Genomic DNA, 27,610 nt, shown 5'->3' with positions numbered 1-27,610 from the left:
AGCAACCGGCCCGGCGACCGTCTCCCGCCTCCGCCGCCCTCCGCCGGCTCCTCCGCGACAGTCCTCTGCCGCCGGGGCTGGCTCAGCCGGGGACGGACCCACGGGGACCCCGCGCGTCTCCACGGCGCGGCCGAGGCGGATCTCAGCATGAATGGCAGCCGCAGAGGTAAAGGGCGCGACTCGCGCTCCGGGCCTCGGTCCGGGGTCCGGTGCCACGGGGCCCGGGTCGGGGCCGCGCTATAGAGTAGAGGCGGCGCCCCCGGCGCCTTCCGTCCGTCGCCTGCTTGTCTTCCTTGTGGCCCTGAGTGTTGCCCGGGACCCTGCAGCAGACCCTGTCCTTGGGGTGCACGGGTCCGCTTCCGGATTCGGAAGCTGTAGCCCCGGGTCCAGGAGGCCCGCTCCCCTGAACCCGGGCCGCCGTAGCTGCCCTGAGTGCCTCGATGGCCCCTGTCCTTTGGGATCAGACCCCTTGGGCCCCCGCTGCATTCCACAGAGGTGACCTCGGTTTTCTCGTCTCAGACAGGAGGTAGAACACGCATGTCATAGAGTTGTTGGGGATCACATGCAGGGAGTACATGGAACGCGCCTGCACAGTGTGAGCACTCGGTACACACGACTCTTCCATTCGCAACCAGCTCCCGGGATTCTCTAACTTTACAGTGGATGGGAATCCCTAGGAATCGGGTTAAAATGCACATTATGATTCAGCACGTCTGTTGGGGCCGGGGGGTGGCTGATATTTTGCTTTTCTAATAAGTTTTCAAATGATGCTGTATTACTGGCTACAGTTTTAGTGGCAAAGAACTAACCCATCATTACTGTACATCCGTCCTTGACCGAACACGCTCAGGCTCCAGTGGACCAGCTGGGGCCCTATATGAAAATCTCCACAAATCGTCGGCCCAATCGAAATAATTTGCATCTTCGCTGTCTCTCTCTAACAAAGTAGCATTCTTTCTTTAAGCCCAATAAGGCAATCTCTAGAACCTTGCCTCCGGATTCGGTGTCCTTATCTATTTAAGAAAGTACCTTTAAACCAGGCTGCTAGATGGTTCATGTAATGTCCTGCTTTGAATATGATTGTGCCTTTATTACATAATCTTTACTCGAAATAAGTGCTGTTCTGAATGTAGGGGATAACTAGCCATTAGCCTAAGTTCCAGAAATCACAAACCAACATGCTTTTCTCCCCCCTCTTTTATTTTTCTTAAATTTTATTTTTCCCATAACCATTTATGCCCTTTTCCACCGCTCCCCATCCCCCCATCACCCCTGCCGTTGCCACACTGTTTTTGTGGTTTTCAGAAATTTTCTAACATTAAGCCCTATTTCCAAGTTATCTCATTATTTGATCCTCAGACACATACTGTTAGGTATCATCCTCGTTTCACAGTGAATAAACACTGGAGACTAATAAACTAAGGGTTCATGAAGGACACAGTAAGTGTCAGAGCAGGCTGGGAATCCAGGTGGGGAATTGAAACCCTAGAGCCATTGTTTTTACTTACCATCTCATGCTAGTGTTACAGAATTTACCAGGCGACCGAAAAATATGCAGGAGTACCCAGAGATACAGGAAAAATTCATTTTTTTTTCCAGATGTTTCACATGTACTAGGACAGTGACTCAGGTCAGTTCTCCAAATTCTGAGTAAGCCAATATGGAGGAAGCTTTTTCTTTATACCCTTTGGTTTTTTGTCTCCCAAATAAGGATCAGACCTCTGGACCTTTCTCCGGCTTTGCAAAAAGCCCTGTGTACTGGGATGGGGGCCATGAGACCACGCCTAAAGGCCTGGCCTGGTGCCAGCGCTGATAACCCCCTGGGGGGGGGGGGGTATTGTTCATGGTTTATGGCCTCTGTAAAATGGGAGTATTTAGGTAAACAGGTCTTGCAAGACCAGATAATTAAGGAAGGGGCAGTGACTAGACCAGTGATGGTGAATCTTTTGAGCTCGGCGTGTCAGCATTTTGAAAAACCCTAACTTAACTCTGGTGCCGTGTCACATATAGAAATTTTTTGATATTTGCAACCATAGTAAAACAAAGACATATTTTTGGTATTTATTTTATATATTTAAATGTCATTTAACAAAGAAAAATCAACCAAAAAAATGAGTTCGCGTGTCACCTCTGACATGCATGTCATAGGTTCGCCATCTCTGGACTAGACTATAGGCCAACAGGACTGTGCACTAGGGATACAGAGTCAGGCTGCTAACACCGCCCCCCCCCCCCCCCCCAAATGTCTTATTTTCCTCATGACTAGAGGTGTGGGCATGGGAAAGGATATATGTAAAATTTAGAATAGAATAGACTTAATAAATTCTCAATATTTATTGAATTATTTTTAAAATTGGGTTCCTGTCAAAATGTAAAAAGTTTATATTTTTATAACTCCTCCAATTTAATTAGCTTCATTTTTAGGATATTATATAATATATATAGCAAACATTGTTATTGATTTTGAATTTTTAAAACAAATATAATATTCAACAATTATCTGGGGTAGTCAGTTCTCTTAGATCATAATTATTATTACTGATAAGAAACCATAAATAATTTTAGCCAAAGCCACAATACTTCATTTTACTTGAAAAGATTGCACATCCTAAATTTCTTAGGTATCATTAAGATTACCTTTGGTGATTTCAGAGTGCAAAATATTAAGACACCACCTAAAGTAAAAAAAATCATTTTCTTTTGTCGTTTTCTTTTTGGTATCACATTTTTAGGATGTTCTTTTGTAGGGCAAACTCTCTGTATGGTGATGTAGTAGGAAGAGTACCACCTAAAAATCCGTCTATCTTGTTTGTAATCTCTGTGTGCTGTTTACTAGGTAATCTTCAGCAAATCACTTTCACTCCCTGGGCCTTAGTTATTTGTAAAATGGACTAGATCATCTATCCAGTCTTCTTTCCAGCTTCTCCAAGGGGGATTGGGGAGAAATGATTGTGGGTTACAAACTGCCATTCATTCTGTTATCAACGACTTAGGAAGAAGCGAAGAAAAGACAACCTATTGAGATAGATAACTGAAAGCAGCTTGATAAATAAAAACTATTTTTTAATCTGTTGGTCCAATAGAGACACTTATCAGTGGCCTCAGATCCCCAAGCTCCTGGCATTCCTGGGAAATTCTGCCACAAGAAACACCTTCAGCTTTCCTCACTAGAGTTCCTTCTGGCTGTCTAGTGGCGACACATTGCGTGGAGAACTGAGCTGCTTGCACATACTGATGAATTTCATTACTCTAGCAAGACCCTTGATCTCATGGACAGGATTTTAGTCCTAATCTACAGAGGATGATGTTTTTTTTTTCCTGGCATTTGATTTGAGACTACTTTTTCTTTTTTTTTTCTTTTAATTTTAAAATACATTTTTATTGATTTCAGAGAGGAAGGAAGGTGAGAGAGATAGAAACATCAATGATGAGAGAGAATCATTGATTGACTGCCTCCTGCACGCCCCCCACTGAGGATCGAGCTCGCAACCTGGGCATATGCCCTGACCGGGAATCGAACCGGTGACCTCTTGGTTCCTAGGTCGACGCTCTACTGCTGAGCTACACCCGGCTGGGTGAGACTACTTTTTCATGCCCCTTTGTATCAATCTGGGTCCAATCAGAAGATGGGTACCATAAAATGATTTAAACAAGGGAAGTTTAAAGCATTGTTAAACTAGCCCTAGCCCATGTGGCTCAGTTGGTTGAGCGTCGTCCTGTGTACTGAAGGGTTGCCATGTTCAATTCCTGGGTTTGTGGGTTGGATCCCCGGTTGGGGCTCATATGGGAGGTAACCAGTCACTGTTTCTCACATGGATGCTTCTCTCACCCTCTCCTTCCACAGTCTCTAAAATCAATTTTTTTTAAATTAAAAAAATTGTTAAACTATCATAAAAGAGTAACTATAAGACATAAGAAATCTCTATGTGGTATCCAAGAGCCAAGGGAGTGTACTCAAGGAAGGAGAAATTTGGAAGGAAGACTTCCAAATAAAGACTGTCTAGATAGGATCCAAGCAAGGGGAGGAGGGTGAGTTGGACTAGATGAACTTTTTTTTAAAATATATTTTATTGATTTTTACAGAGAGGAAGGGAGAGAGATAGAGAGTCAGAAACATCGATGAGAGAGAAACATCGATCAGCCGCCTCCCGCACATCTCCTACTGGGGATGTGCCCGCAACCCAGGTACATGCCCTTGACCGGAATCAACCCGGGACCCTTCAGTCCGCAGGCCGACGCTCTATCCACTGAGCCAAACCGGCTTCAGCGGACTAGATGAACTTTAAGACATCTTTTAAACATTACGTTCTGATTCTCTTTTATATATGTATTTACTTTACACATAGTAACATATGATATAATTTCTAATTTAATCAATTATTTTGTAAGAGGATTATTTCCTTAAAATTAATTGTAGGACAGACTAGCCTGTGATTAACTAAAATAGTTTTATTATATTTCAAAATAATTTAAAACTCCAGTAGGTCAGTAGTGTATAGGATGAAATCAGTATATATCAAATAACATAATAGTTGATGTATAGGGTGTCCCAAAATTCATGCAAGAATTGCAAATCTTGCGTGATTTTTGGGACACCCTATATTTATCATTTTACTCAGTGAAACTAAAGTTTCAAGGTACAGCTGTTTTGAAAATAACTTATTTTCTTAAAAGAGAAAACTTTTGATTAATGGCTGCAGAATTTTTGTCTGATATATCATTTCTGGTTAGTAACATGATAGAATACAATTTTTAAACAACTCTAGCATTGCCAATACATTTTTATTTCTTAAATGTTCAATATTGTTTTCTTTGTGAAAGTTGTGTTTTGTTTATCCTAATTCATGTTTTTTTTGGTTAAAAGTCAGCTCAAGCTCTGTCCTCCCCAGATCTGTTCCACCGTGCCTATTTAAGGGACACTTGAGCACCAAAAGTAACGGTAAGTGAGGTACTTAAAATGGTGAGCAGTTGTTTGGTAAAGATCGACTGTTTATTTGTAAATTATGACACGATGAAAAAATTAGTTAATACTTGAACTTTATATTATTAATTATGTATTTTAGGAGTTCTTGAGGTTAACTTAGGAGTCCCTCATTTCAAACTAGTATTGAGCGCTGGATGTGGACTTGGCTTCCCCCTTCTCCCTGCTGCAGCTCCAGCCCAGCTCTGCTCCTGGCTGGCAGACTCCCCTGCTCTGAGTTATGCCTTCCTTGGTGAAAAGGTGATTTGCAGGTTGTTATGGACACAAGCACTGAGAAGGAAGAGCTGTGCAGAGAAGATGCACTTGGCATCAGGAGCAAGCAAGGGCTTCTTCATTCAAGTGGATTTCTAGGTCCTGTGAAAGGACAATATTTTAAAGCCTTTAAATTTTTAATGTAAACTTAAAATACATTTTAATAATTATAGTTTACAAGTTTTAAGTCTGGGTTATGCAAAATAATTTAAAGGTTTTTTTTCTTTATTTACATAAAAAATCTTTGATACTCATTCCTCCAAATGTGAAGGGAAGATCACGTTTTCAGTTACTTATTTCTTTGTAACAAAGTATATATACACTTAGGGCCAGAATAGAATTTTGAAAAATAACTTTTAACTAAAAATTTAAAACTAGTTTTAAAATATACTTACATAGAAGACCAGGATGAAGAATCCTACATAAAAAAAGCCTAATATGCTAAGTGTCCGGTCGTCTGTTCAACCAATCAAAGCATAATATGCTAATGATATGCTAAGGCCGCTCAACTGCTCGCTATGACATGCACTGACCACCAGGGGGCAGATGCTCTGACTGGTAGGTTAGCTTGCTGCTGGGGTCCAGCCAATCGGGGACTGAGGGAGACTGGCCAGACACACCCTGGAGCCCTCCCATGGTCCCACTCCACCTGGCCAATCTCCCGCATCCCTCTCTGGCCCTGATCGCCGGTGGGGTCCCTTGGCCTGGCCTGCACCCTCTTGCAATCCGGGCTGAGGGACCACCCCCCCACCCCCAAGAGGGCATGAATTTCGTGCACCGGGCCTCTAGTAATACATAGTTTGCTAACTTTTTCTTTTAATTGATTTTTTAGAGAGAGAGAAAGGGAGAGGGATAAAGAGATAGAAACATCAATGAGAGAACTTTGATCAGTTGCCTCCTGCATGCCCCCTTACTGGAGATCAAGCCTGAGACCTGGGCATGTGCCCTGACAGGGAATCGAACCAGTGTTCTCTTGGTTTATGGGTCAGTGCTCAACTATTGAGCCACACCAGCCAGGCTGCTAAGTTTTTTTAAGGACTATATGTGCAGTTATATATAGTAGTTATAAGTATGAGGCTGCCTCAGTTAACATCTAAACTGCATCCTTTATCAAGCTGTGTGATCTTAAAGACCTTATACCTCTGCACCTCAGTTGCCATGTCTATTAAATAGTGATAATAATAATTAAATGAGTTTTTACTTGTAAAGAACAATGCATGCATGGTACCTATTCAATAAATGTTTGTAGTGGTGGTAGTATCAAACTTGCCATTATTGTATATTCTTTTTTAAAAATATGTTTTTATTGAATTTTAGAGAGAGGGGAAGGGAGAAGGAAAGAGGGAGAGGGAGAGAGAGAGAAAGAGAGAGAGAAACATTGATCGGCTGCCTCCTGCATGCCCCCCTACTGGGGATCCAGCTCACGACCCAGGCATATTTCCTGACCGGGAATCAAACCAGTGACCTCTTGGTGCATGGGCTGACGCTCAACCAACTGAGCCACACTAGCCAGGGCTCATATGTTCTTATATTATGTGTAGAATTTCCTTGGAAGGATGCATAAAAAATGTAGGAGTATTCTTCTAGGATGGGAGGCAGGGGTCAGGAAAGTCACTTTTCAATCTCTGTTACCGTTTTAGCTGTTGATTATGTTTTTTTAACCACATACATGCATTAGTTTTCAAAAACTGTTTCTAATGTTTAAGAAAGTTATGCCTACATATACATTTGATATTTGTATATAAGTGCTAATTATTTTTAAGATTTCTTTTAAACAGTTTAGATGACGTCAAGAAGTTTAATATCACAGAATTTCTATGTGATGTACTTGTCTTAGTTCTAATTCTTCAAAAAAATGCATAAGCTGATTTGTAGATCTTGTTAAAGTTAGAAGTTTGCCTCTCGGAATAGAATCTTTGCGTAGAGTTTTGGAGTTTGGGCTTTGCTTGATTTTCCAGGCTCCATGTAATCAAGTACAAAAAAGTTTATTGTTAATTACAGTTGACATTCAATATTATTTTATTTTAGTTTCAAGTGTACAGCATAGTGGTTAGACAATTAGATAATTAGGAAGTGAGCCCCCTGAAAATTCTAGTACACACTTGGCACCACATAGTTATTACGATGTTATTGACTATGTTCCCTAGGCTGTACTTTACATCCCTGTGACTATTTTTGCGACCACCAGTTTGTACTTCTTATTCCCTTCACCTTTTTCACCCACTCCTTCCCATCTGGCAATCCTCAGTTTGTTCTCTGTATCTATGAGTCTGTTTCTCTTTTGTTTGTTCATTTATTTTTTTCTTAGATTCCGCATATACTAGTAAGTGAAATTATATGGCACTTGTCTTTCTCTGGCTTACTTATTTCACTTAACATAATACCTTTAGATCCATCCATGTTGTCTCAAATGGTGAGATTTCATTCTTTTTTATGACCTAGCAATACTCCATTTTACTCATTATTTTATAATCAGGTAAGTGGCTAAACATTTTCAGTTCTATTCTAGAATCTCTTCATATAACTCTCCTGCTTGTAAAACTTATTCTTAGAAAGTTTGATAGCTCATCAGTTATCAGTACAAGATTAAGGCACACGTTCAGCATCACAAAGTTATGTCAGTATCTTCGTGGTAGAATTTCAGAGTATTTTATAAAAAATGAGCTTCATAATTGGTAATTTGTTTATCTTGTGATGATTTTGTATTAACTTTAAATATATAATTAAATATGTTTTAATTTTTAGCTTTTTGCACTGACTCCTCCTCTCTCAGACTAAGTACTCTCCACATGGTCAAGAATCACATGGCTGTGCACTATAATAAAATCCTTTCAGCCAAAGGTAAAAATGTGCAACTGTGAACTTTCTGTACCCGATTTAAACCCTTGACTTCACTTCTAATTAGAGTAAATTCATAACAAAAATGACACACACATACATATATACATATAAATATATATACATATATGTATATATGTATATGTGTGTGTGTGTGTATATATATATATATATATATATATCAGAATTTGTGTTTGGTATAGAGATATCAGCTACTGTCCATTTTTGTTAACTGAATTTGAAATCTATACAGTGCCTATGTTATCTCCTTTTACCTGTGTTATTCCTAATATTATTTTATGGTTAAATATTGCTTTTAATATAATAAAAGTTTATAATCTACTTTTTTGTTTTCAAATATACTAAAGAAGTTTCACAAAGAAGATGCTAACTAATCTCTTTTTCTTTTTTGGTCAGCTTTTTGAGATATAACGTACATCTAGAAAATACACTAATTTTAAGTGTACAGTTAAATATGTTGAATAATAGATGCATTTGTATAGCTGCCGTCACAGTTATGCTGTAAAACAGAAATTGGCTAACTGCAGCTCACAGGCCAAATGCTCCTGTCACCTATCTTTTCTGCAGCTTGTGAACTAAGAATGGCAGTTGTATTTTTAAATGGTTGGAAAAAAATCAAAATAGTAACATTTTATAACATGAAAGTTATATGAAATTCAAATCTCATTGTCCATAAATAAATCACATCCATTCTTTCACGTTTTGTCTGTTGTGGCTTTTACGCTCACTGACAGGCAGCATTGACTAGTTGTGGCACAGACCATATCTCCTCACAGAGCCTGAACATTTACTATCTGACCCTTTACAGGAAACGTTTGCTGATCCCTGATGTAGAACATCCCATCACCCCAAAAAGTTCCCCCTAGTTTTTTGCAAGCAATCTCCTCCCTGCCATCCCTGGCAACCACTCATCTGCTTTCTAACTATAGTTTTGTCTTCTCCAGAATTTTATATAAATGGAATCATACAATATGTATTGTTATGAGTCTGACTTCTTTCACTTAGCTAACGCTTGTGAGACTAATCCGTGCTCTTGTATGTAACAGTATTTTTATGCTAAGATAGTAGTCCATATAATGAAATGTACCACAGTTTATTGATTTACTAGTTGGTGGACATTTGGATTATTTTGACTCCTTTTGGCTATTAGGAATAAAGCGGCTATAAACATTCACATGTAATCTTTGAACATATGCTTTTATTTCACTGGATAAATTAATTTACTAGGAGTGGAACTGTGGGGTAATAAGGTAAATATATTTTAACTTTATAAGAAATTGCCAAACTGTTTTTCCAGAGTGACTACACCATTTTGCATTTCGATCACTTCCATATCCTCACCAGCATTTCCAATTGGTGGCCCTTTATTGACTATTCTAGTGGATATTGATAGGGCTTTAGTTTGTACTTCCCAGTGCCTACTGATGTTGAACAACTTCTCTTGTGCTTATTTTCCATCTGTATATCTTCTCTGGTGAAATATCTGTTCAAATCTTTTGCCCATTTTTTAAAACAGGTTATTTGTCTTCTTAGTATTATTAAGTTGTGAGAGTTCTTTATATCTTAAACACAGGTCCTATATCAGATACATGTTTTGCAAATATTTTATCTTAGTCTATAACTTGTCTTTTCATTTTGTCTTTAAAATTTTTATTTGAAATAATTTTAGACTTATAGAAAAGTTGCAAAAATAGTACATAGAGTCACAGAAACTCTTCATCCAGCTTTTCCCATGTTAAAATATTAGGTAATCATATTACAATTATTAAAACCAGGAAATTAATATTGATATAATACTATTAACTACAGACCTTATTTGAATTTCACAAGTTTTTCACGAATGTATTTTTTAAATTTTGTTTTCTCATTTGAAGGGCTAAATTTTTAAAATTTTAGTTCATATCTTAAGACATTTGTATTTTAAATAATTGAAAATCTAAACAATATTTTGTGACGTGAAGTCAAGATTAGCTTTTCAGAGAGAGGAAAGGAGAGGGAGAGAGAGAGAAACATCGATCGGCTGCCTCCTGCATCCCCATTACTGAAGATCGAGCCTGCAACCCTAGGCATATGCCCTGACTGGGAATCAAACTAGAGACCTCTTGGTGTATGGGTCGACACTCAACCACTGAGCCACACTGACTGGGCGCTTATGTTTTTTATATTCTGTTTAAGAAATCTTTGCCTAATCTTAAGTCACTAAGATTTTCTTATGTGTTTTCTTCTAGAAGTATAAGTTTTAGCTCCTACATTTAAGTTTGTGACCTATTTTGAGTTAGTGTTTTTAGGTATGCTATAAGGATCAATTTTTTTACCTATGAGTATCCAAATATAACTAGGACTGTTTGTTGAAGAGATCATTCCTTCTCTGCTGAATTACCTTAGCACTATTTGAGAGTTGACCATACAGAACTGGACTTATTCTTCAGTTCTGTTGTTCTATATGTGTGTCTTTATTACAATACCACACTGCCACATTACTATAGCATTACAGTCAGTCTTGGAGTCAGATAGTGTGGGTCCAGCAGTTTTGCTCTTTGTTCTTTCCTAGCTAATTTTGGGGTTCCAGTTACAAGTATGTTACCAGTAAGTGCATGCTACAGGTGGGTTAGGTCAGTGATGCTCTCTGTGTGTTTGTTTCGAGCCTTTCTTTGCTTTGTTTTGTTTTGAATAGTACATATTGCTATGCTTTTAAGTTCACTCATGTTTTCTTTTGTAGTATCTAGTGAGCTGTTAATCCCAGCCAGTCTACCTTTTTATCAAGGATGTTATATTTGTTCATTTCTAAAAGTATCATAAAAGTTAAAATAAAAACTACAAGTTCTGGAACTTTTTGTGATTTCCACACATGATATTTTGTTATCATTTATAAATATTAAGAATATTATTAAATAACTGATTTTCTTCTTTCAGCTGTGGTAGACTGCTCAGTTCCACTCAGCATAGGTGCCTGCATCAAATGTAAGTAATTTTTGATATATTGCCTTTAAAAAATGTGTGGTAAACTACACATAACATAATTTCCTATCTTTACCGTTTTTAAGTCTATGGTTCAATGGCATTGAGTACAGTCATATTGCGGTATAGCCATCACTGCTGTCAATTTTCAGTACTCCTTTTATCTGCAAAACTGAAGCTCCATACACATTAAACAATAACTCTCCCCACAACCACCACTCTGTTTTCTGTCTTATAGATTTGTCTACTCTAAGTATCTTGTGTAGGTGAAATCATCCAGTGTTTTTCCTTTTGTGACTGGCTTATTTCACTTTGCAAAATGTCCTCAAGGTTCATCCATGTTGTAAAATATGTCAGAATTTCCTTAATTTTTCGGGTTGAATAATTGTCCAGTGTATGCATAGTACCATATTTTCTTTACACATTCAAGATACTTTGATTGTTTCCACCTTTTGCCTATCCAAGCTAATAAAAGAGAAGCATGCAAATTGACCGTACCTCCACTACACCCCAAGGCACACCCACCAGCCAGTCAGAGCAACTATATGCAAATTAACCCAACCAAGATGGCGGCCAGCAGCCACGGAGCTGGAGCAACCAGGAGGCTTGGTTGCCCCTGGTGATGGAGGAAGCCAAGCTTCCCGCCTGCCCTGGCCGGCTGTGGCCTCCGCTCAAGGCAACAAAGTTTCAATTATAGAAGATAAAGAAATCCCAGATACCTGCTTCCAGCCAGCCTCCACTGGGAGCTTGGGTGGCTGGGGGGTGTGGCTAGCCTGCAAACAGCCATCAGACCCTCACCCAGACTGGCCAGGCACCCCAGCAGGACCCCCCACCCTGAAGGGGGTGTGGCCAGCCTGAAAACGGCCCTCAGCCCCTCACCCAGGGTGGCCAGGAACTCCAGCGGGGACCCCCACCCTGAACGGGGTGTGGCCAGTCTGAAAACGGCCCTCAGCCCCTCACCCAGGCTGGCCAGGCACCCCAGCGGGACCCCCACCCTGATCTGGGACACCCTTCAGGGCAAACCAGCTGGCCCCCACCCATCACCAGGCCTCTATCCTGTATAATAAAAGGGTAATATGCAAATTGACCCTAACAGCAAAACAACTGGGAATGACTGGTCACTATGACACACACTGACCACCAGGGGGCAGATGCTGAATGCAGGAGCTGCCCCCTGGTGGTCAGGGTGCTCCCACAGGGGCAGCTCTCTCAGCCACAACAAGCCAGGCTGACAGCTGCCAGTACAGGTGGGAGCCTCTCCTGCCTCCTCAGCAGCGCTAAGGATGTCTGACTGCAGCTTAGGCCATGTTCCCCGCTGGCAAGTGGACATCGCCCGCAGGCTCCCGGGCTGCCAGAGGGATGTCTGACTGCCAGTTTAGACCCAATCCCCCGGGGAGGGGGCCTAAGCCAGCAGGTGGTCATCCCCCGAGGGGTCCCAGGCTGCAAGAGGGCACAGGCCGGGCTGAGCGACACCCCCCAGTGCACAAATTTTTTTGCACCGGGCCTCTAGTTATAAATAATATTTCACGGATGTGAATGTACAAATATCTCTTTGGGACCCTACTTTCATTTCTTTTGGGTATATACCCAGAAGTGGAATTGCTGGGTCATATTGTAATTCTCTTTTTAAGTTTTTGAGAAACCACCATACCATTGTCTGTAGCAACGCTATCATTTTACATTCCCACCAACAGTGTGCAAGGGTTCCAGTTTCTCCACATCCTTCCCAACACTTGTTCTTCTTCTGGGGTTCAGGATGGAGATAAGACTTCGGGAGTTGACAGTATAGAGGTTGTATTTTAAAAATTGCTCCTCATTTTTGTTTTTAGAATTCAGACTTAGCTAGTGCTTATTTATCCCCCAGCATTTTCAGCCCTCAGTTGAGACAGGAGTTTTTCTGTGTTGCCATATAAATAAAGAAAATTGTGGTGATTAGAAGTGTGAAGATTGCAATCACCAAACTAAAGTATAACTAATAGCCCTAACCGGTTTGGCTCAGTGGATAGAGCATCGGCCTGGGGACTGAAGGGTCCCAGGTTCGATTCCAGTCAAGGGCATGTACCTTGGTTGCAGGCACATCCCCATTGGGGAGTGTGCAGGAGGCAGTTGAATCGATGTTTCTCTCTCATCGATGTTTCTAACTCTCTATCCCTCTCCCTTCCTCTCTGTAAAAAATCAATAAAAAAATATATTTAAAAATAAAATAAAGTATAACTAATAGTCATTATTACTTCTAGTGTTATAGAGTTGTTCATTATAGTCAGTATAACTTTGAAGCAGGTTTTATAGACATTTTGACCCATCTCTTTTTTTTTTAACTATGAAAATTCTTGGGGTTTTTTGTTTGTTTTTTAAGATTTTTAAAATTGATTTTTTAGAGAGAAACATGGATGTGAAAGCAAAACATTGATCTGCTGCCTGTTGCAGGCCCCCCCACTGGGGACCGAGCCCCGCAAACTGGACATGTACCCTGACTGGGAATCAAACCCAAAACCTTCTGGTGCACAGAATGACGATGTTCCAACCATCTGGCCCACCTGACCAGATGCTAAATACATTTACTTTAGCATTTAATAATTTTTCTTAATTATAATTGAAACTTTAAATATACATATAAATTACCTTACTTATTTTTTTAGCATGTAAAAATTTTTATAAATTCTGATTCAAAATGAGGTGAATTAAAACTTGAAATTTTCTTGTCCATTAAGGTGAGATAGATTCCTATGAAATATGTTAAATTTTTAATGTTATATGAAAATACAAGTCATTATATTTCTATTCAACTCTGAAATTTGACTAGCTTTTATTTTGCCATTTTCAGTCTGTACACTGACAAGTCTTTAATAACGACTTAGTACTTGACTTATGGCACACTAAAGTGAGAAACCACTTTTTTTGTGTGTTTTTTTCAAATGAATAGCATTTAAGAAAAATAGAATTTAGATATCCTGATTGAAAATGTTTTAAAATTTAATGTCATTTTAAAGTCATATAAAACTTTAAAAAGTTTTAGCATTGCCGAAACCGGTTTGGCTCAGTGGATGGAGCGTCGGCCTGCGGATTGAGGGGTCCCAGGTTCGATTCCGGTCGGGGACATGTACCTTGGTTGCGGGCACATCCCTAGTGGGGGATGTGCAGGAGGCGGCTGATCGATGTTTCTCTCTCATCGATGTTTCTAACTATCTCTCTCCCTTCCTCTCTGTAAAAAATCAATAAAAAAATATATTAAAAAAAAAAAAGTTTTAGCATAGCATTTATGGTATTGACAATATTTTATTTGGGGGAGAGTCTAATGGGCTAATTCAGACTCTGAAGTTGATGAGTACATAGTCACAAACAATACAGCATTTCTGACCTTCATATCTCTATGAATATCTGCCAGGAATTGCTTTCTTGACTCCTTAGGTTTAGCCAATTTGTTACAACTTGTTTGTGCTCTTTAACTTTTTTTCTTTTTATATTTTTTAATTTATTTCAGAGTGGGAGAGAGAGGGAGAGAGAGAGAGAGAAAGAGAGAGAGAAACATCAATGATGAGAAAGAATCATTGATTGGCTGCCTCCTGCACACCCCCTACTGGGTATCGAGCCCACAACCTGTACATGTGCCCTGACCAACCGTGACTTCCTGGTTCATAGGTTGATGCTCAACCACTGAGCTATGCCAGCCAAGCTGTTTGTGCTCTTTATTTTATTTTATTTTATTTTATTTTATTTTATTTTAAATGTATTTTATTGATTTTTTACAGAGAGGAGGAGAGAGGGACAGAGAGTTAAAAACATTGATGAGAGAGAAACATCAATCAGCTGCCTCCTGCACACCCCTCACTGGGGATGTGCCCGCAACCCAGGTACATGCCCTTGACTGGAATCGAACCTGGGACCCTTGAGTCCGCAGGCCGACGCTGTATCCACTGAGCCAAACTGGTCAGGGCTGTTTGTGCTCTTTAAATAATCCATTTAAAGTTTCTCTAAATTCAATATTTACTATCTTAGCTTTTCTTTATATGGAAAAATATAGAGATTTTTTCCTTGCAGATCAGTAGTGTAAACATTTTAGCAAGGAAAAGAATGTAGGCTTTATTAGTCTTCCAAGACCAAAAAATTAAGTTTTCTATTTTCTATATTTCAAATGATTTGTTTTCCCCATCAGATGCAGATCAACAACGACGAGAGAAACTCAGAAAGGAAATAGCACAATGTGAAAGGGAGTTGCAAGGAACTAAAACTACAGTGCAGGCCAATTCTAAAAATAATTCCAAGTCATTACTTAACACTCTCCAAAAGGTAAGATGATCTTTTTTCACCTTTTACAAGTAGATATTTCTAAGCTATTTCATCAGTGGTACAACCTGACTTTTTGGTAACATGTTTCCTATTGGTCAGAAACAAACTTTTCTTGTAAAGAACCAAATAATAAATATTTTAGGCTTTTCAGGCCACACAGTCTCTGTCACAACTATTGGTGGACTTTAACAAAGTCCTACTAAAATACAATAGAAATGATTAACTAAGTAAAAAAATTTATAAAACTGACAAATCTCTGATGAAAATACTTAAGATTGAAGGCAGAAATAAAATGGGGAAATAACACATATTCAAAAGAGAGTAAGTTAATATTATGAATAAGTCTGTGCCCAAAATTTGAAAATTTAGATGACATAGACAACTTCATATCTATATATAGGTATAGGTATAGATATATAGAGAGAGATAGAGATAGAGATAGAGATAGAGATAGAGATAGAGATAGATAGATATACTAGAGGCCTGGGGCATGTATTCATGCACTGGCAGGGTCCTTCGGCCTGGTCTGTGGAGATCGGGCTGAAACCGGCTCTTCAACATCCCCTGGGGGGTCCCAGATTGCAAGAGGGAAGTTCTGGGGTGACACATCCTGGAATCGGGCTCCCTCCTCTCTGATTCTGGGTGTGTCACCTGAGAACCACAGCTGCCAAGTCACTGCAGCTTGGCAGCTCCTGCATTGAGTGTCTGCCCCCTGGTGGTCATTGCACATACTACCTACTGGTCGGATGGTCGCTTAAGCTTTTATATATATAGATCCCCCTACAGTTTATGTATTAGAAAAAAAAATGAGTTATTTGTCTTGACTTAGGTTTTTGTGGACTATTTGGGCAATGCACATTTAGGCTGCAAGTTTGTATGGTGGCAGCATATATTTACAGATTCTCAAAGGCTAGTGTTCCCTTTTCACTCTGTACCAGTGTTCAAGATGGGCAAATTTCTTTGCAAGTCACCTAGTTGAGGTGTGGCCATTGAGAGGATCCCAGAGTCATGAGCATGGTCTCATAGATCATCCAGATCAGTCCTTGAGCTTTGTGTTTTGTCCCCCAACACCCTTGATGTGATAAAAACTACTGCCTGTTAATAAAAACCAGTTTCACTGCTCTGCTTACTAGGTATCACATGTCATATCTGACTCCAGCGATTTCCATTGTATATATCAGTAAATGGGAATGACTAAGGACATTTGTACCACAATAATGAATCCAGGTTGTTTTTCGTAGATGGGTATGGGGAACCATAGACCAGTTTTTAGTTGGGATGTTATGTCATCATACTTTACAAAAACTACACTGGCAGGAGGGAAAGACAAACTAGTTATGAGACAGTTCAATAACCTGAGGAAGAAATGATTAAGACCTGATCTAAGACAGCAGAAGGGAGCACAAGGGATATATTTAGGAAATACTTAGAAAGGAGAATTCCCCAGGACTTAGTGCCTGATTCGATGATGTGAAGAGCAAGAGGCCAAAATTAAGGAGGTTCTCAGGCTTCTGGTGTGGGCAGCTTGGAAGACGGTGAAGGGATGATAACAGGACAAAGTGCAATGTTTTCTTTGGAGGAGGGGATAATGTAGGGTTTGAGTTTGCTGGTTTGGACATGCTTCATTTGAGGTGCCTTTGGAACATCTCATCTAGTCAGTATAGAGTTGATATAAGCATTTCTCTCAGACTGAAAATAAATTTGGGAGTCATCAGGGAACCTATAATGCTTAAGAGCCCCCAGGCCTGTTGCATAGATAGAAGGACCAGGAATAGAATTGCTTCCTTTAGAATAATTCTGCCAGACGCTGTGCTATAATTTGCCATCTGGGAATCTGTTCATCAATATTTGATGCACATGTGCATTTCCATTTTTAGTGATTGGACTTTTTAACTGAAAATTTAAAATATTTTTCCATTATCCAGCATTTTGACTATATTAATAAAAGGGTAATATGCTAATTAGGACTGATGTCTTCCAGACGACCTTCCAGACAAAGCCACAGTGGCTCTGAGGGCCAAGGCTCAGGCCAGCAGTGGCAGCAGCAGCGGGGTAATGGGGGCACCTTTCCCTGATCCACCAGGTCGCCTCCCACAGAGGGAGGCCAGACTGCAGCTTAGGCCAGGGTCCAAGGCAGAGATGGTTAGGGGCAATCAGGCCAGCAGGGGAGCAAGTTAGGGGTAATCAGGCCAGCAGGGAGAAAGGTAGGGGTGATCAGGCTGGCAGAGGGGCAAGGTAGAGGCAATCAGGTCAGCAGGCAGAGGCAGTTAGGGGTGATCAGGCCGGCAGGCAGAGGCAGTTAGGTGCGATCAGGCAGGCAGGCAGAGGGATTAGGGGCGATCAGGCAGGTAGGCAAGTGGTTAGAAGCCAGCGGTCCCCGATTGTGAGAGGGATGTCCCAGATTGGAGAGGGTGCAGGCCAGGCTGAGGGACCCACTCCTTCCCCCCTCCCCCCCCCCCCCCCCCCCCCGTTCGAATTTCGTAATTTCATGCACCCGGCCTCTAGTAAGTTAATAAGTGTATTTTGAGCCCTGACTAGTTTTTCTCAGTGGCTAGGGCATCGGCCCACAGACTGAAGGGTCATGGGTTCAGTTACAGTCAAGGGCATGTACCTCGGTTGCAGGCTTGATCCCTGGCCCCATTTGGAACACGTGTAGGAGGCAACCAATTGATGTGTCTCTCTCACATCTATGTTTCTCTCTCTCTTTCTCCTCCTCCCTCCCTTCTACTCTCTCTAAAAATCAATTGGGGGGGGGGGGGGGGATTCTCAAGTGAGGATTTATTTTTAATTGTATTTTGAGATAAGAATGGGTTTTGCTGAAAATAAAATATACAATTTAATCTGTAAATGTAAGATATTTTTTATTCATTTTTCCATTAGCCACTGTAACCCTATACATTTGCCTCCATAAAATATTTCATTTATGCTTTCATATGGGTATTTTTAAAATATTTTTAGTGATTTTGAGAGAGAGAAACATCGATATGAGAGCAGACTATCAATTGGCTGCCTCCTGCACACCCCTACTAGGGACTGCGCCTGCAACCCAGGCATGTGCTCCAACCGGGAATCAAACCACAGACCTCTTGGTGCATGGGCCAACGCTCAACCAACTGAGCCACACTGGCTGGGTAAATGAGTCTTTAAAATAGATAATAGATAATAGATAATATGATATAATGGTGAAGCACATAGGCCTAGCCTGAGTTCAGATTTATGAGACCCTGTGCCTGAGTTTCTTCACCTATAAAATAGAGCTAATAACTATCACAACTGAGAAGTTGTTTTGACGATTGAATTGTACATGTAAATCATTTAGAATAGTACCTTGCACATAGTAAACACTCTATACTTATTAGCAGCAGTGATAGAAGTTCTTATTATTCCTCTCATTCTACTCACTGTAAAAACAGTGCTTTGCACAAAGGAAGCACTTGGCTTTTCCCGTACTCCTCTTGTTTTTCACCCCAGGAGCTCATAGGACACACATAACTGGCTAAATCCTAACCATTTTCACCTCAGTCCCCTCCCTAACTCGGAGTTCTGTAAAGGATACACCGGTATCCATAAAGTCTAGAATCATAGACAAAGCTTTAGTGGCATCTAGTCTGTAAAAGAATAAAATATTATGTGTTTTTAAACTTTATAGATATCCCGTAGAAATGGTTCTTCCAAGGATAAACCAAAAAAATGGAGCAGTCAAAAATACCTTCCCGCCGAAACCGGTTTGGCTCAGTGGATAGAGCGTCGGCCTGCGGACTGAAGGGTCCCAGGTTCGATTCCGGTCAAGGGGCATGTACCTTGGTTGTGGGCACATCCCCGGTGGGGAGTGTGCAGGAGGCAGCTGATCGGTGTTTCTCTCTCATCGATGTTTCTAACTCTCTATCTCTCTCCCTTCCTCTCTGTAAAAAATCAATAAAATATATTTAAAATAAAATACCTTCCCTTTCATAGCTTTCCCCACTCATGAGGAGAACTTGAGAAAACATGTGAACTTATAATGGAATAAGTAGTTCTTTTTTAAAATATATTTTTATTAATTTCAGAGAGGAAGGGAGAAGGAGAGAGAGAAACATCAATAATGAGAGAGAATAATTGAAGTTGCCTCTGCATGCCCCACACAGGGGATCGAGCTTGCAACCCAGGCATATGCCCTGACCGGGAATCGAACCGTGACCTCCTAGTTCATAGGTCGACGCTCAACCACTGAGCCACACCAGCCAGAAGGAATAAGTAGTTCTTAATGATATTTAAAATATCAGTCACTTAAATCAGGGCTCCATACTTTGTGAGGAAAAGTTTTTCTTTTTTCAAAGCCTTAAATTTGCAGAGCAACTGCTGGCACTGGAGATTGCCTTAGTGACCAGAGGGAAGGGAAGGGTGCCAACAACTGTGGTTGACAAGGGGTTGGGGCTCACAATTGATTTGGAAACTTACAGATATAGCTGAGATCTCAGTACACAAGTCAAGATCGAAAATATAGGCATATGTTATTAATCATTTTTTAGGTTCAGAAAGAAAAATGATTGCTATTAACATATATGTAGAATTATATTTTTATATGTTAATCATTAAAAAAAGAATAGAACTTTATATACAATGCTAACATCTTTAGGGACATATAAAGTTAATTTTATAAGCCCCTGAGGCAGCCATGTTTGATATTTATGAATTTGCAAATCTATAATAATAAAAGTGTAATATGCTAATTAGACCAGACAGCCCAACGACCTTCCGGAGGAAGCCGGGGCTGTGAGGGCTGAGGCAAGCTGCTGCGGCTGCAAGGACCAAGCCCCTTGCATGAATTTTGTGCATCTGGCCCCTAGTGTAATTAATAACTACCAAACCCAATGTTCTCAGCCTGCAGAAGAACCACGAAATGAAGACAACATGTTAGTTGAAGAAGTGAATGAATATGCGTCCTTTGCAAGGTCACCAGGGACTTCTTCAGAGAGACTGCACCTCAGTCTACCTAAATCCAGTGACAGCCTCATGGATGGTACTGAGAAGAACTTTGGTTCCTTCCTGTCCAGCATAGATTGCACCACCTCCAGGCCCAGGAAAACACACTCTGCAACCTCCAACAGCCGAAGGGCCAGGAGCACAAATTCCCACAGGTCTCAGTTAGTCGTTAAAAAAACATCCAGTGGGGACCTTTTGGATAAACATTCTAAACTCTTCTCTAATGGGCATTTGCCATTCACTCCACGCACTTTGAAAACAGAAGCAAAATCTTTCCTGTCACAGTATCGGTATTATACACCCGCCAAAAGAAAAAAGGATTTTACAGATCAGCGGGTAGAAGCTGAAACCCAGACTGAATTAAGCAGGTATGGCACGTCAACAGCCAATAATAAATCCTTCAGGATGTTGTGGAAACTAAACAATATTCCTTCTTTTATATCATGTAGTTTATGTGCCCTGTGAATGGAATGTCATTACTGTGACTTTTCCTTTTACATGTATCGCTTAGAACTATCAGAATAATTGTTGAAAAAACCAGTAGCTGTTACATTTGTCAGACTCTATATACATGAATGTTACATATTTCAATTTTTTTTTTGTTTTTGACATGATACTAGAACTTTTGTGTTTTAAAATATTAAACTTTCAGAGAGTTCTTAAAATATGTCATCAAACAGCATTTGTGAAAAAAACAGCATTTGTGCAAATATGTCTATTGCTTTATGATAAAAATGACAAAACAGTGGGTTAAAGAAGGGGGAGAAACAACTACCCCTTTCCTGCAAATATTCAGCCCCAGTCTTGTATAGCAACCACTCCCCACGTGTAATTTAGACAGTTTGGATCATTTATGGAAGTTCAGTATAATTTGCCTCAGTAATGTTTTCATATACAATAATGCCTGGCACATAATGAATATTCAGTAAAAGTTTGCCAAGTGCTTGGAGAAACAAACAGATCTTGTGAAGTATTTAGTGTAAGCTGATATTTGATTATTTAGCCTCGGTTATATAAACAAATATTTATCAGGTACTAGGTTTTAGTTATTTTAGAAAGTAAAAAGCAATTTATTAAGGAATTAAATATATGACAGAATTTGTCAAGTGAGAAAGAAATGAGGAAAGTATGATTATATTTATGACAGCTTTTGAACATAAAAGTTCTCATTTCCCTAGTCCCACTCTGGCCAACTGAAATTTAGCTGCTATTCAAAAAAAGGAAAAGAAGTACAGGTAATCCAAACCACATCTATTTCCTGATTATGTAACTAGAAATAATACATTTTATAAGAACAGATGGATTTCATCTCCTATGTTTGAGTTTATTTTTTCTAAACGATAAAGCTCATTATCACACAGTCTTTGTATTTGGAAAGCTTAACAGTGTATTTTTTAAATATTACAGCTTTAAGCCTGATTTTGAGACAGTTGAGACCAAGGACTTCACAGAGTCAGAAGTGACCATAAAGCAGGTAACAGAAATGAGACCCCTGTGCTCACATTGGAATTACAGCTGCTCTAACCTAACAGACCGTGGATAGCTATTTGGACTATGAAGAGTGATCTCTTGGTGACATTTCTTGCACATGATCTAGCCAGTGTACAGAAGGTTTGCCTATTTACTCTCTGGGAATGGCCAGATGGATCCTGCCAATTTGGGAAATCATGTGTCATTAGCATCTCTTCTAGAGGGTTGACTGGCTGGCTGGATAGATGGGTAGACGAATAAAATGCCTTAAATGTGGTTTTCAAATATGTAAAGTACTGTACATAAATTTGCATTGTAAAGATGAAATTTTAAAATGCAAGTAATTGCCTGGCAGAGCACGTGGCCCAAAGCAAGGATTCTATAAAAGTGAGCTGCCAGTAGTTTGTTAATATTATTGTTCATACAGCCATGGCCACCACTGCTTCTGTGTATTTGATATGTTGGCATTGGTTGTTTGAATTTCTGAGTATGATATTTTTTCTCAAATTTACCCAAAACTTCATATTTGCATCATTTTCTCCATATGTTTATTTGTGGTGATTTCTTAACATCATTTAAAATGTCCCTCATTAAAATATAAGAAATAAGTTGTTTTATCTTACTTTATTTTATATATATATGTGTGTGTGTGTGTGTGTGTGTGTGTGTGTATTTGTTTCTTATTGATTTCAGAGAGGAAGGGAAAGGGAGAGAGAGAGAGAAACATCAATGATGAGAGAGAATCATCGATCGCCTGCCTCCTGCACACCCCACACTGGGGATCAAGCCCACAAACCAGGCATGTGACCTAACCAGGAATTGAACTGTCACGTTCTGGTTCATAGGTCGATGCTCATCCACTGAGCCACACCAGCCGGGCTGTTTTATCTTACTTGAAATAAATTTAAGGAAAATGTCCTGATTGGATGGAAATTGTGTTCTAAAACATCCTTTGTCATAATATATCTGTCGCTCTTCTACTGGATATCTCTACTCTCTTACCTCAACTGTTTTTAAAATTTGCTGTTTCTGCCGTTACATTGTATTTGTCAAGTAAAATAAGGATGTATTCTTGTCATTGCATCCCCAGGCATCTAGTTGTATGACCTATGGAACCAAAGAAAACATAACCCCTTCACCTTCCCAAGAGAAGGGCTTACCATGGGAAGAGGTTAAGGATGGCGCTCTGCAGTGCTCCTCAGCCAGGTAACAGCTTCCAGGGGAAATCAGTCCAACTGTCTCCCCCTGTAATTAGAAGAATGGGTTAAAAAAAATCTGCCTTTGCTATTTACTTGGCCTTTCTGCCCCCTGGTGAACTCACTAGTGAGAAAAATAATACCTACCCAATATACCTAATAGGGTTTTTCTGAAGATTAGATTAGATCATGGATATGCACCTCTTATTACTAATATATGATATTGTTGAACACTTACTATATGCCCACCTGTGTTTTTTTTAATCCTCACCCAAGGACATGTTTTTATTGATTTTTAGAGAGAGAGAACGACAAAACAAAACAAAACAAAACAAAGCATTGGTTGGTTGCCTCCTATACGAGCCCTGACTGGGGACCCAACCCACAACCTAGGTATGTGCCCTGACCAGGAATCAAACCCGAAACCTTTTGGTGTACAGGATGACACTTGGAACAACTGAGCCACCCAGCCAAGGCACCAACCATTGTTCAAATATTTTAATTTTCTCTTTTCAGGGCGTTATGTCAGTATTCCGTGCAGCCTCCTCCTTCAAGGAGAAAAATCTACTCTGAGTAAGATCTTTCTCATCTTTTCATTTTGCTTAGTGGAAATCAAGAATTAAAAATCATAGAAACTATTATTCAGTAAGTTAGGATTGAACACTGATTTGTCTCACAAAAAGCTTTGGGGCTCAACTATATAACACATCTCTTTAAGAAAATGACCAAAATTTTCTGAAATAATTATCAATCACTTCATCTTTATTTCCAGTGGAAATTTGTCCCTAAGTTAATACCTATTTTTTTATAATTAGTACCCATAACTCTTGTATATTTTTGTAAGTAAAAATAATAGTTTTTGAAAAATTCAGACTTTAGAAACTCAGGACAACCTTTCTGGAGGTTTCCAGCCTCACCAGTTCTTTGCAGATATTATACTTCTAGGTTTTTTTATTTATTTTTACTTCTAGGTATTAATGCTGTTTAGTTAAGCTGCATTTTTAGGGGGCAAATAATCTATAAGAGTCAGGAAAAGTTGTGAGTTATGCAAAACAGTTTATTCTTGTATTATTATTTATTAATAATTGTATTATTTTCCAAACGAATAACTGTAAACCTACCTTTGCCTACATCTATATTTTTATAGTTTAATTTATTCTTTAACTTGATGATAAATATTAGACTGTTAAGCAGTTTGAAAGTGTAACTTTTTATGTTGCCCTCACTCTTGGTTGGCGTCTGTCTTGTTCTATTTAATCCCTGCTTACTCTCTCTTTTCTTGTTGTTTTGTTTTGGTTAATCCTCACCTTGAGGATATTTTTTTCCATTTATTTTTTAGAGAGTGAACAGGAGGGGGAAAGACAGAGAGAAACATCGATATGAGAGAGAGAGACATTAATTGGTTGCCTTCCACACTCCCCTGACCTGAAACCGAGATACCTGCCCTTGACTGTAATCGAACCCACAACCCTTCAGTCCTGGGGCCAACACTCTTAACCACTGAGCCAAACTGGCTGGGGCTCCCTGCTTGTTGTTTATTGCTGGATGTATGTCTCAGACATCTGTGAAATTTTACTCTATTAGGGAATATTTTCTCATCTTCAATATTTATCCTTGCATAATTTCAGAAAGTTGACATGTTTGTTTTATAATATTTCTCTTTAATAATATGAGCCAGAAGTATATTTCTAATGAGTAGTAGAGAGATTTTTAATTAAATATTTGTATTTCCTGTAGTTTTCAGAGTAATGAATAATTTTTTTTTAATTTTGTTTTATTCTTTAAAGTATTACAAAGAGTATTACATATGTCTCCTTCCCCCCACCCCCTACTTGACCTTCCCCCTGCCTCCCCTACCCCCAATAATTTTTGTTATGTATTGCTTTGCCTTCGCAGTGAAGAAGAACTGTTATATCTGAGTTTCATTGAAGATGTAACAGATGAAATTTTGAAACTTGGTTTATTTTCAAACAGGTTAGTTTTCTTTTTAATAATACATGGTGGTTGAAGAGTACTTTAATATATTTTATTGACTTTTTACAGAGAGGAAGGGAGAGAGATAGAGAGTTAGAAACATCGATGAGAGAGAAACATCGGTCAGCTGCCTCCTGCACACCTCCTACTGGGGATGTGCCTGCAACCAAGGTTACATGCCCTTGACCGGAATCGAACCTGGGACCCTTCAGTCCACAGGCTGACGCTCTATCCACTGAGCCAAACCAGTCAGGGCGAAGAGTACTTTAAATACTCTTCATTTGGTATTAGTTTTTTAAGTTATTTTCACATATTAGGAAATGAAAAATAATATTGCTTTCTTAGGGGACCATATTCTTATAACTGATAGCAAATTGTAAAGAATGTTTAATTCATGCTCTAGATGGACTCACAGTTTGGGGGAGTTATAGAAAAAAATAGAGATTTTATTCACTTAAATAACATGTTTCTTGGCTATAATAGACTAGTAAAATAAAATTTTTGCTACTTATTAGCAAAGATTCATAATCCAATTTTGCTACTTGAAATTATGATGAGAATCAAAAGCAAGTATTTTGGTTACATCTGCTACTAATAAAGTGAGGAATAATAAAAGCTAGGTTTACATACTGTAAATGAAATGGAAAATTTGCAAACAGATTAGTTCTTGCATGCTGAATGAAACTGAGTGGTCCTGAGTCAGCTTGAACAGTAGTTACTTGTGTAAAATTCATTGGACATTGAGACAAACTTTGTTATGTAGCATAAGACCCCATTATGTACACCACATGCATAGAAAATTGCCTAGGAGGAAATAATATTCCAAAACATTAAATAGCCATTGTAAAATGTAGAGTATGGATTTCTTGGGCTTTTAAAAAATTATTAAATTATTTCATAACTACTGACTATAAAGTTGGCTCATAACTTCATTGTAATAACAAATGGTAACAAAGGAAATGAGTTGTGTTTTAAGAAACCTATTGATACATCCATGTAATAGACAAGTATGGTATAGCTGAAGGAATAAATTCTGGTTTAAATTCTAATGGCTGTGGCTATGGTGTAGAGGAAATCATTGTCTTAGAGATGTAGTTTTCTCATCTTTAAATTTTTTTACAATACCTTTCTCTCCCAATATTGGTCATGATTAGCGGTATCATTAATATGTTCCTAGCACTTAGTGGTGCTTAGTGAATGATAATCTCTTAGGTTATTATAAGGATTTATCATCAGTGGAATTTTTTTCAAGTATACTGTAGAAAGCATTTTAAAATACCTCACAAAGGATTTTTTTTAGAGTTTGGTTTATGGGGGTAGTGTGTATGTGAGAAGGAGAAGGGAGGCTTATGGTGTTTGCATATGTGTGTGAGAGAAAAACAGCTTTTTAGTGGGGAGGGGGTGAAAGAGAGAGGAAGAACTTTTGGACCTCATTTAAAATATTTTATTCACAGAAATGTAAGTAGCATACAGTCTTTTAGAAACATTGGCATCCATTACCTTGCATAGAGGGAACCGTACTAGTTTTCATGGTGGAGAACTTGACGTAACAGGGAAGGGTTGGTCTTTAACTTTGGAAAGAAAAAGAGCCATTAAAAAACGTGTCCAGTCGTTAGTAGTTTAGTTACTGCATTGCTGCTTTCCATTTAGTTGCTTTCCTGATTGAGATATTAACATTCTTATTTCTCTTTTGTAGGTCTTTAGAACGACTGTTTGAGCGACATATAAGGCAAAATAAACACCATTTGGAGGAGGTTTGTTTCCTTAGAACTGCATTATAGAAAGAATTTTAAAGTGTTTCTATACCCTCAGAGAATGCATTAAAAGCAAGTGCTTTTTTTCCCTTGTACTTTGTATACACTTGGGGTGGGTGGAAAGAGAAGTATTGGTCCTGCAGAGATTAGCAGCACTGCAGACAAAAGTAATTCAATTTAACTAGCTTAATTAATGTCCTTATTCTTGCCTTTTTCTTAATCCTAGGGGAAAATGCGCCACCTGCTGCATATCCTAAAGGTGAATTTAGGCTGCATATCCAAGGAAAGCTCGGTGAAGCTAGATGACTTTGATTTGTTGAATTTACTTGATTTTGAAAAGGCTGAGAATTCAGCACAAAATGAACAAGAGGCCACAATTCAACAGGAGCGTCAGGAATACAGAAAAGCTTTGGATATGTTGCTGTCTGAGCCAAAGGATGAGAATGAGATATTCTCACCAAATGATTTTTACCTACCGATCTATAAGTTCAAGAATTCAGAAGGGGTTATAATTGAACAGGTGAACGAGGAAACAAATCTTAGACCTTCAAGTCGGGATGAAAAAAATCCAAATATGTCTGACAGCTCAGGAGACCGAGAGACCTCTGTGACTATCATTGAAGGTGACAGTGACACTGAAAAGGCTGAGACTCCAAGTGAGCTGTACTGTCCCAGCACAGCCCTGTCCCCGTCCGTCCAGCTCTGCAAGGTCACGGGTGGCAGCGATCAGGACCTGGAGGAGCCAACGCTGAAAATCATGGCACTGAGCATTGAGGACAGCCCTGGGGATGTTTGATCTTCATTAATAAATGTCCCAAATGGCCAGTAACTCAATATTTTTTTCCTCTTTTTTTCCTTTTATATATATTAAGATTTTCTGTATTTTCTATGCTGTATAATAAATTACCATAAATTTA

General features: G+C 39.2%; 1 protein-coding gene across 5 annotated transcripts; it reads left to right on the top strand.

Annotated features, from left to right (window-relative positions):
- Window positions 1–17: 17 nt before the first annotated feature.
- SPATA7 (spermatogenesis associated 7) lies at window positions 18–27,610 on the top strand. Of its 5 annotated transcripts, none has more exons than XM_070415363.1 (12): window positions 18–166; window positions 4,890–4,939; window positions 7,979–8,074; window positions 11,006–11,053; window positions 15,204–15,337; window positions 20,198–20,667; window positions 21,707–21,773; window positions 22,860–22,975; window positions 23,482–23,538; window positions 24,862–24,939; window positions 26,636–26,693; window positions 26,920–27,610. In XM_070415363.1, the coding sequence occupies exons 3-12, from the start codon at window positions 8,023–8,025 to the stop codon at window positions 27,487–27,489; spliced, it is 1,650 nt and encodes a 549-aa protein (XP_070271464.1). In that variant the 5' UTR covers window positions 18–166; window positions 4,890–4,939; window positions 7,979–8,022; the 3' UTR covers window positions 27,490–27,610. The 5 variants fall into 5 exon arrangements, with proteins under 5 accessions (XP_070271464.1, XP_070271431.1, XP_070271441.1 ...); XM_070415330.1 differs by having other exon boundaries at window positions 65–166; window positions 4,865–4,939; XM_070415340.1 differs by lacking the exon at window positions 7,979–8,074 and having other exon boundaries at window positions 65–166; window positions 4,865–4,939.

Source organism: Myotis yumanensis, unplaced genomic scaffold (genome assembly GCF_028538775.1).
Source record: "Myotis yumanensis isolate MYYU_CA2020_CCGP unplaced genomic scaffold, mMyoYum1.0.hap1 SCAF_1, whole genome shotgun sequence".
Taxonomy (NCBI): domain Eukaryota; kingdom Metazoa; phylum Chordata; class Mammalia; order Chiroptera; family Vespertilionidae; genus Myotis; species Myotis yumanensis.
Note: the sequence above shows the minus strand (reverse complement) of the source record. Positions and strands in the feature narration are given on the sequence as shown.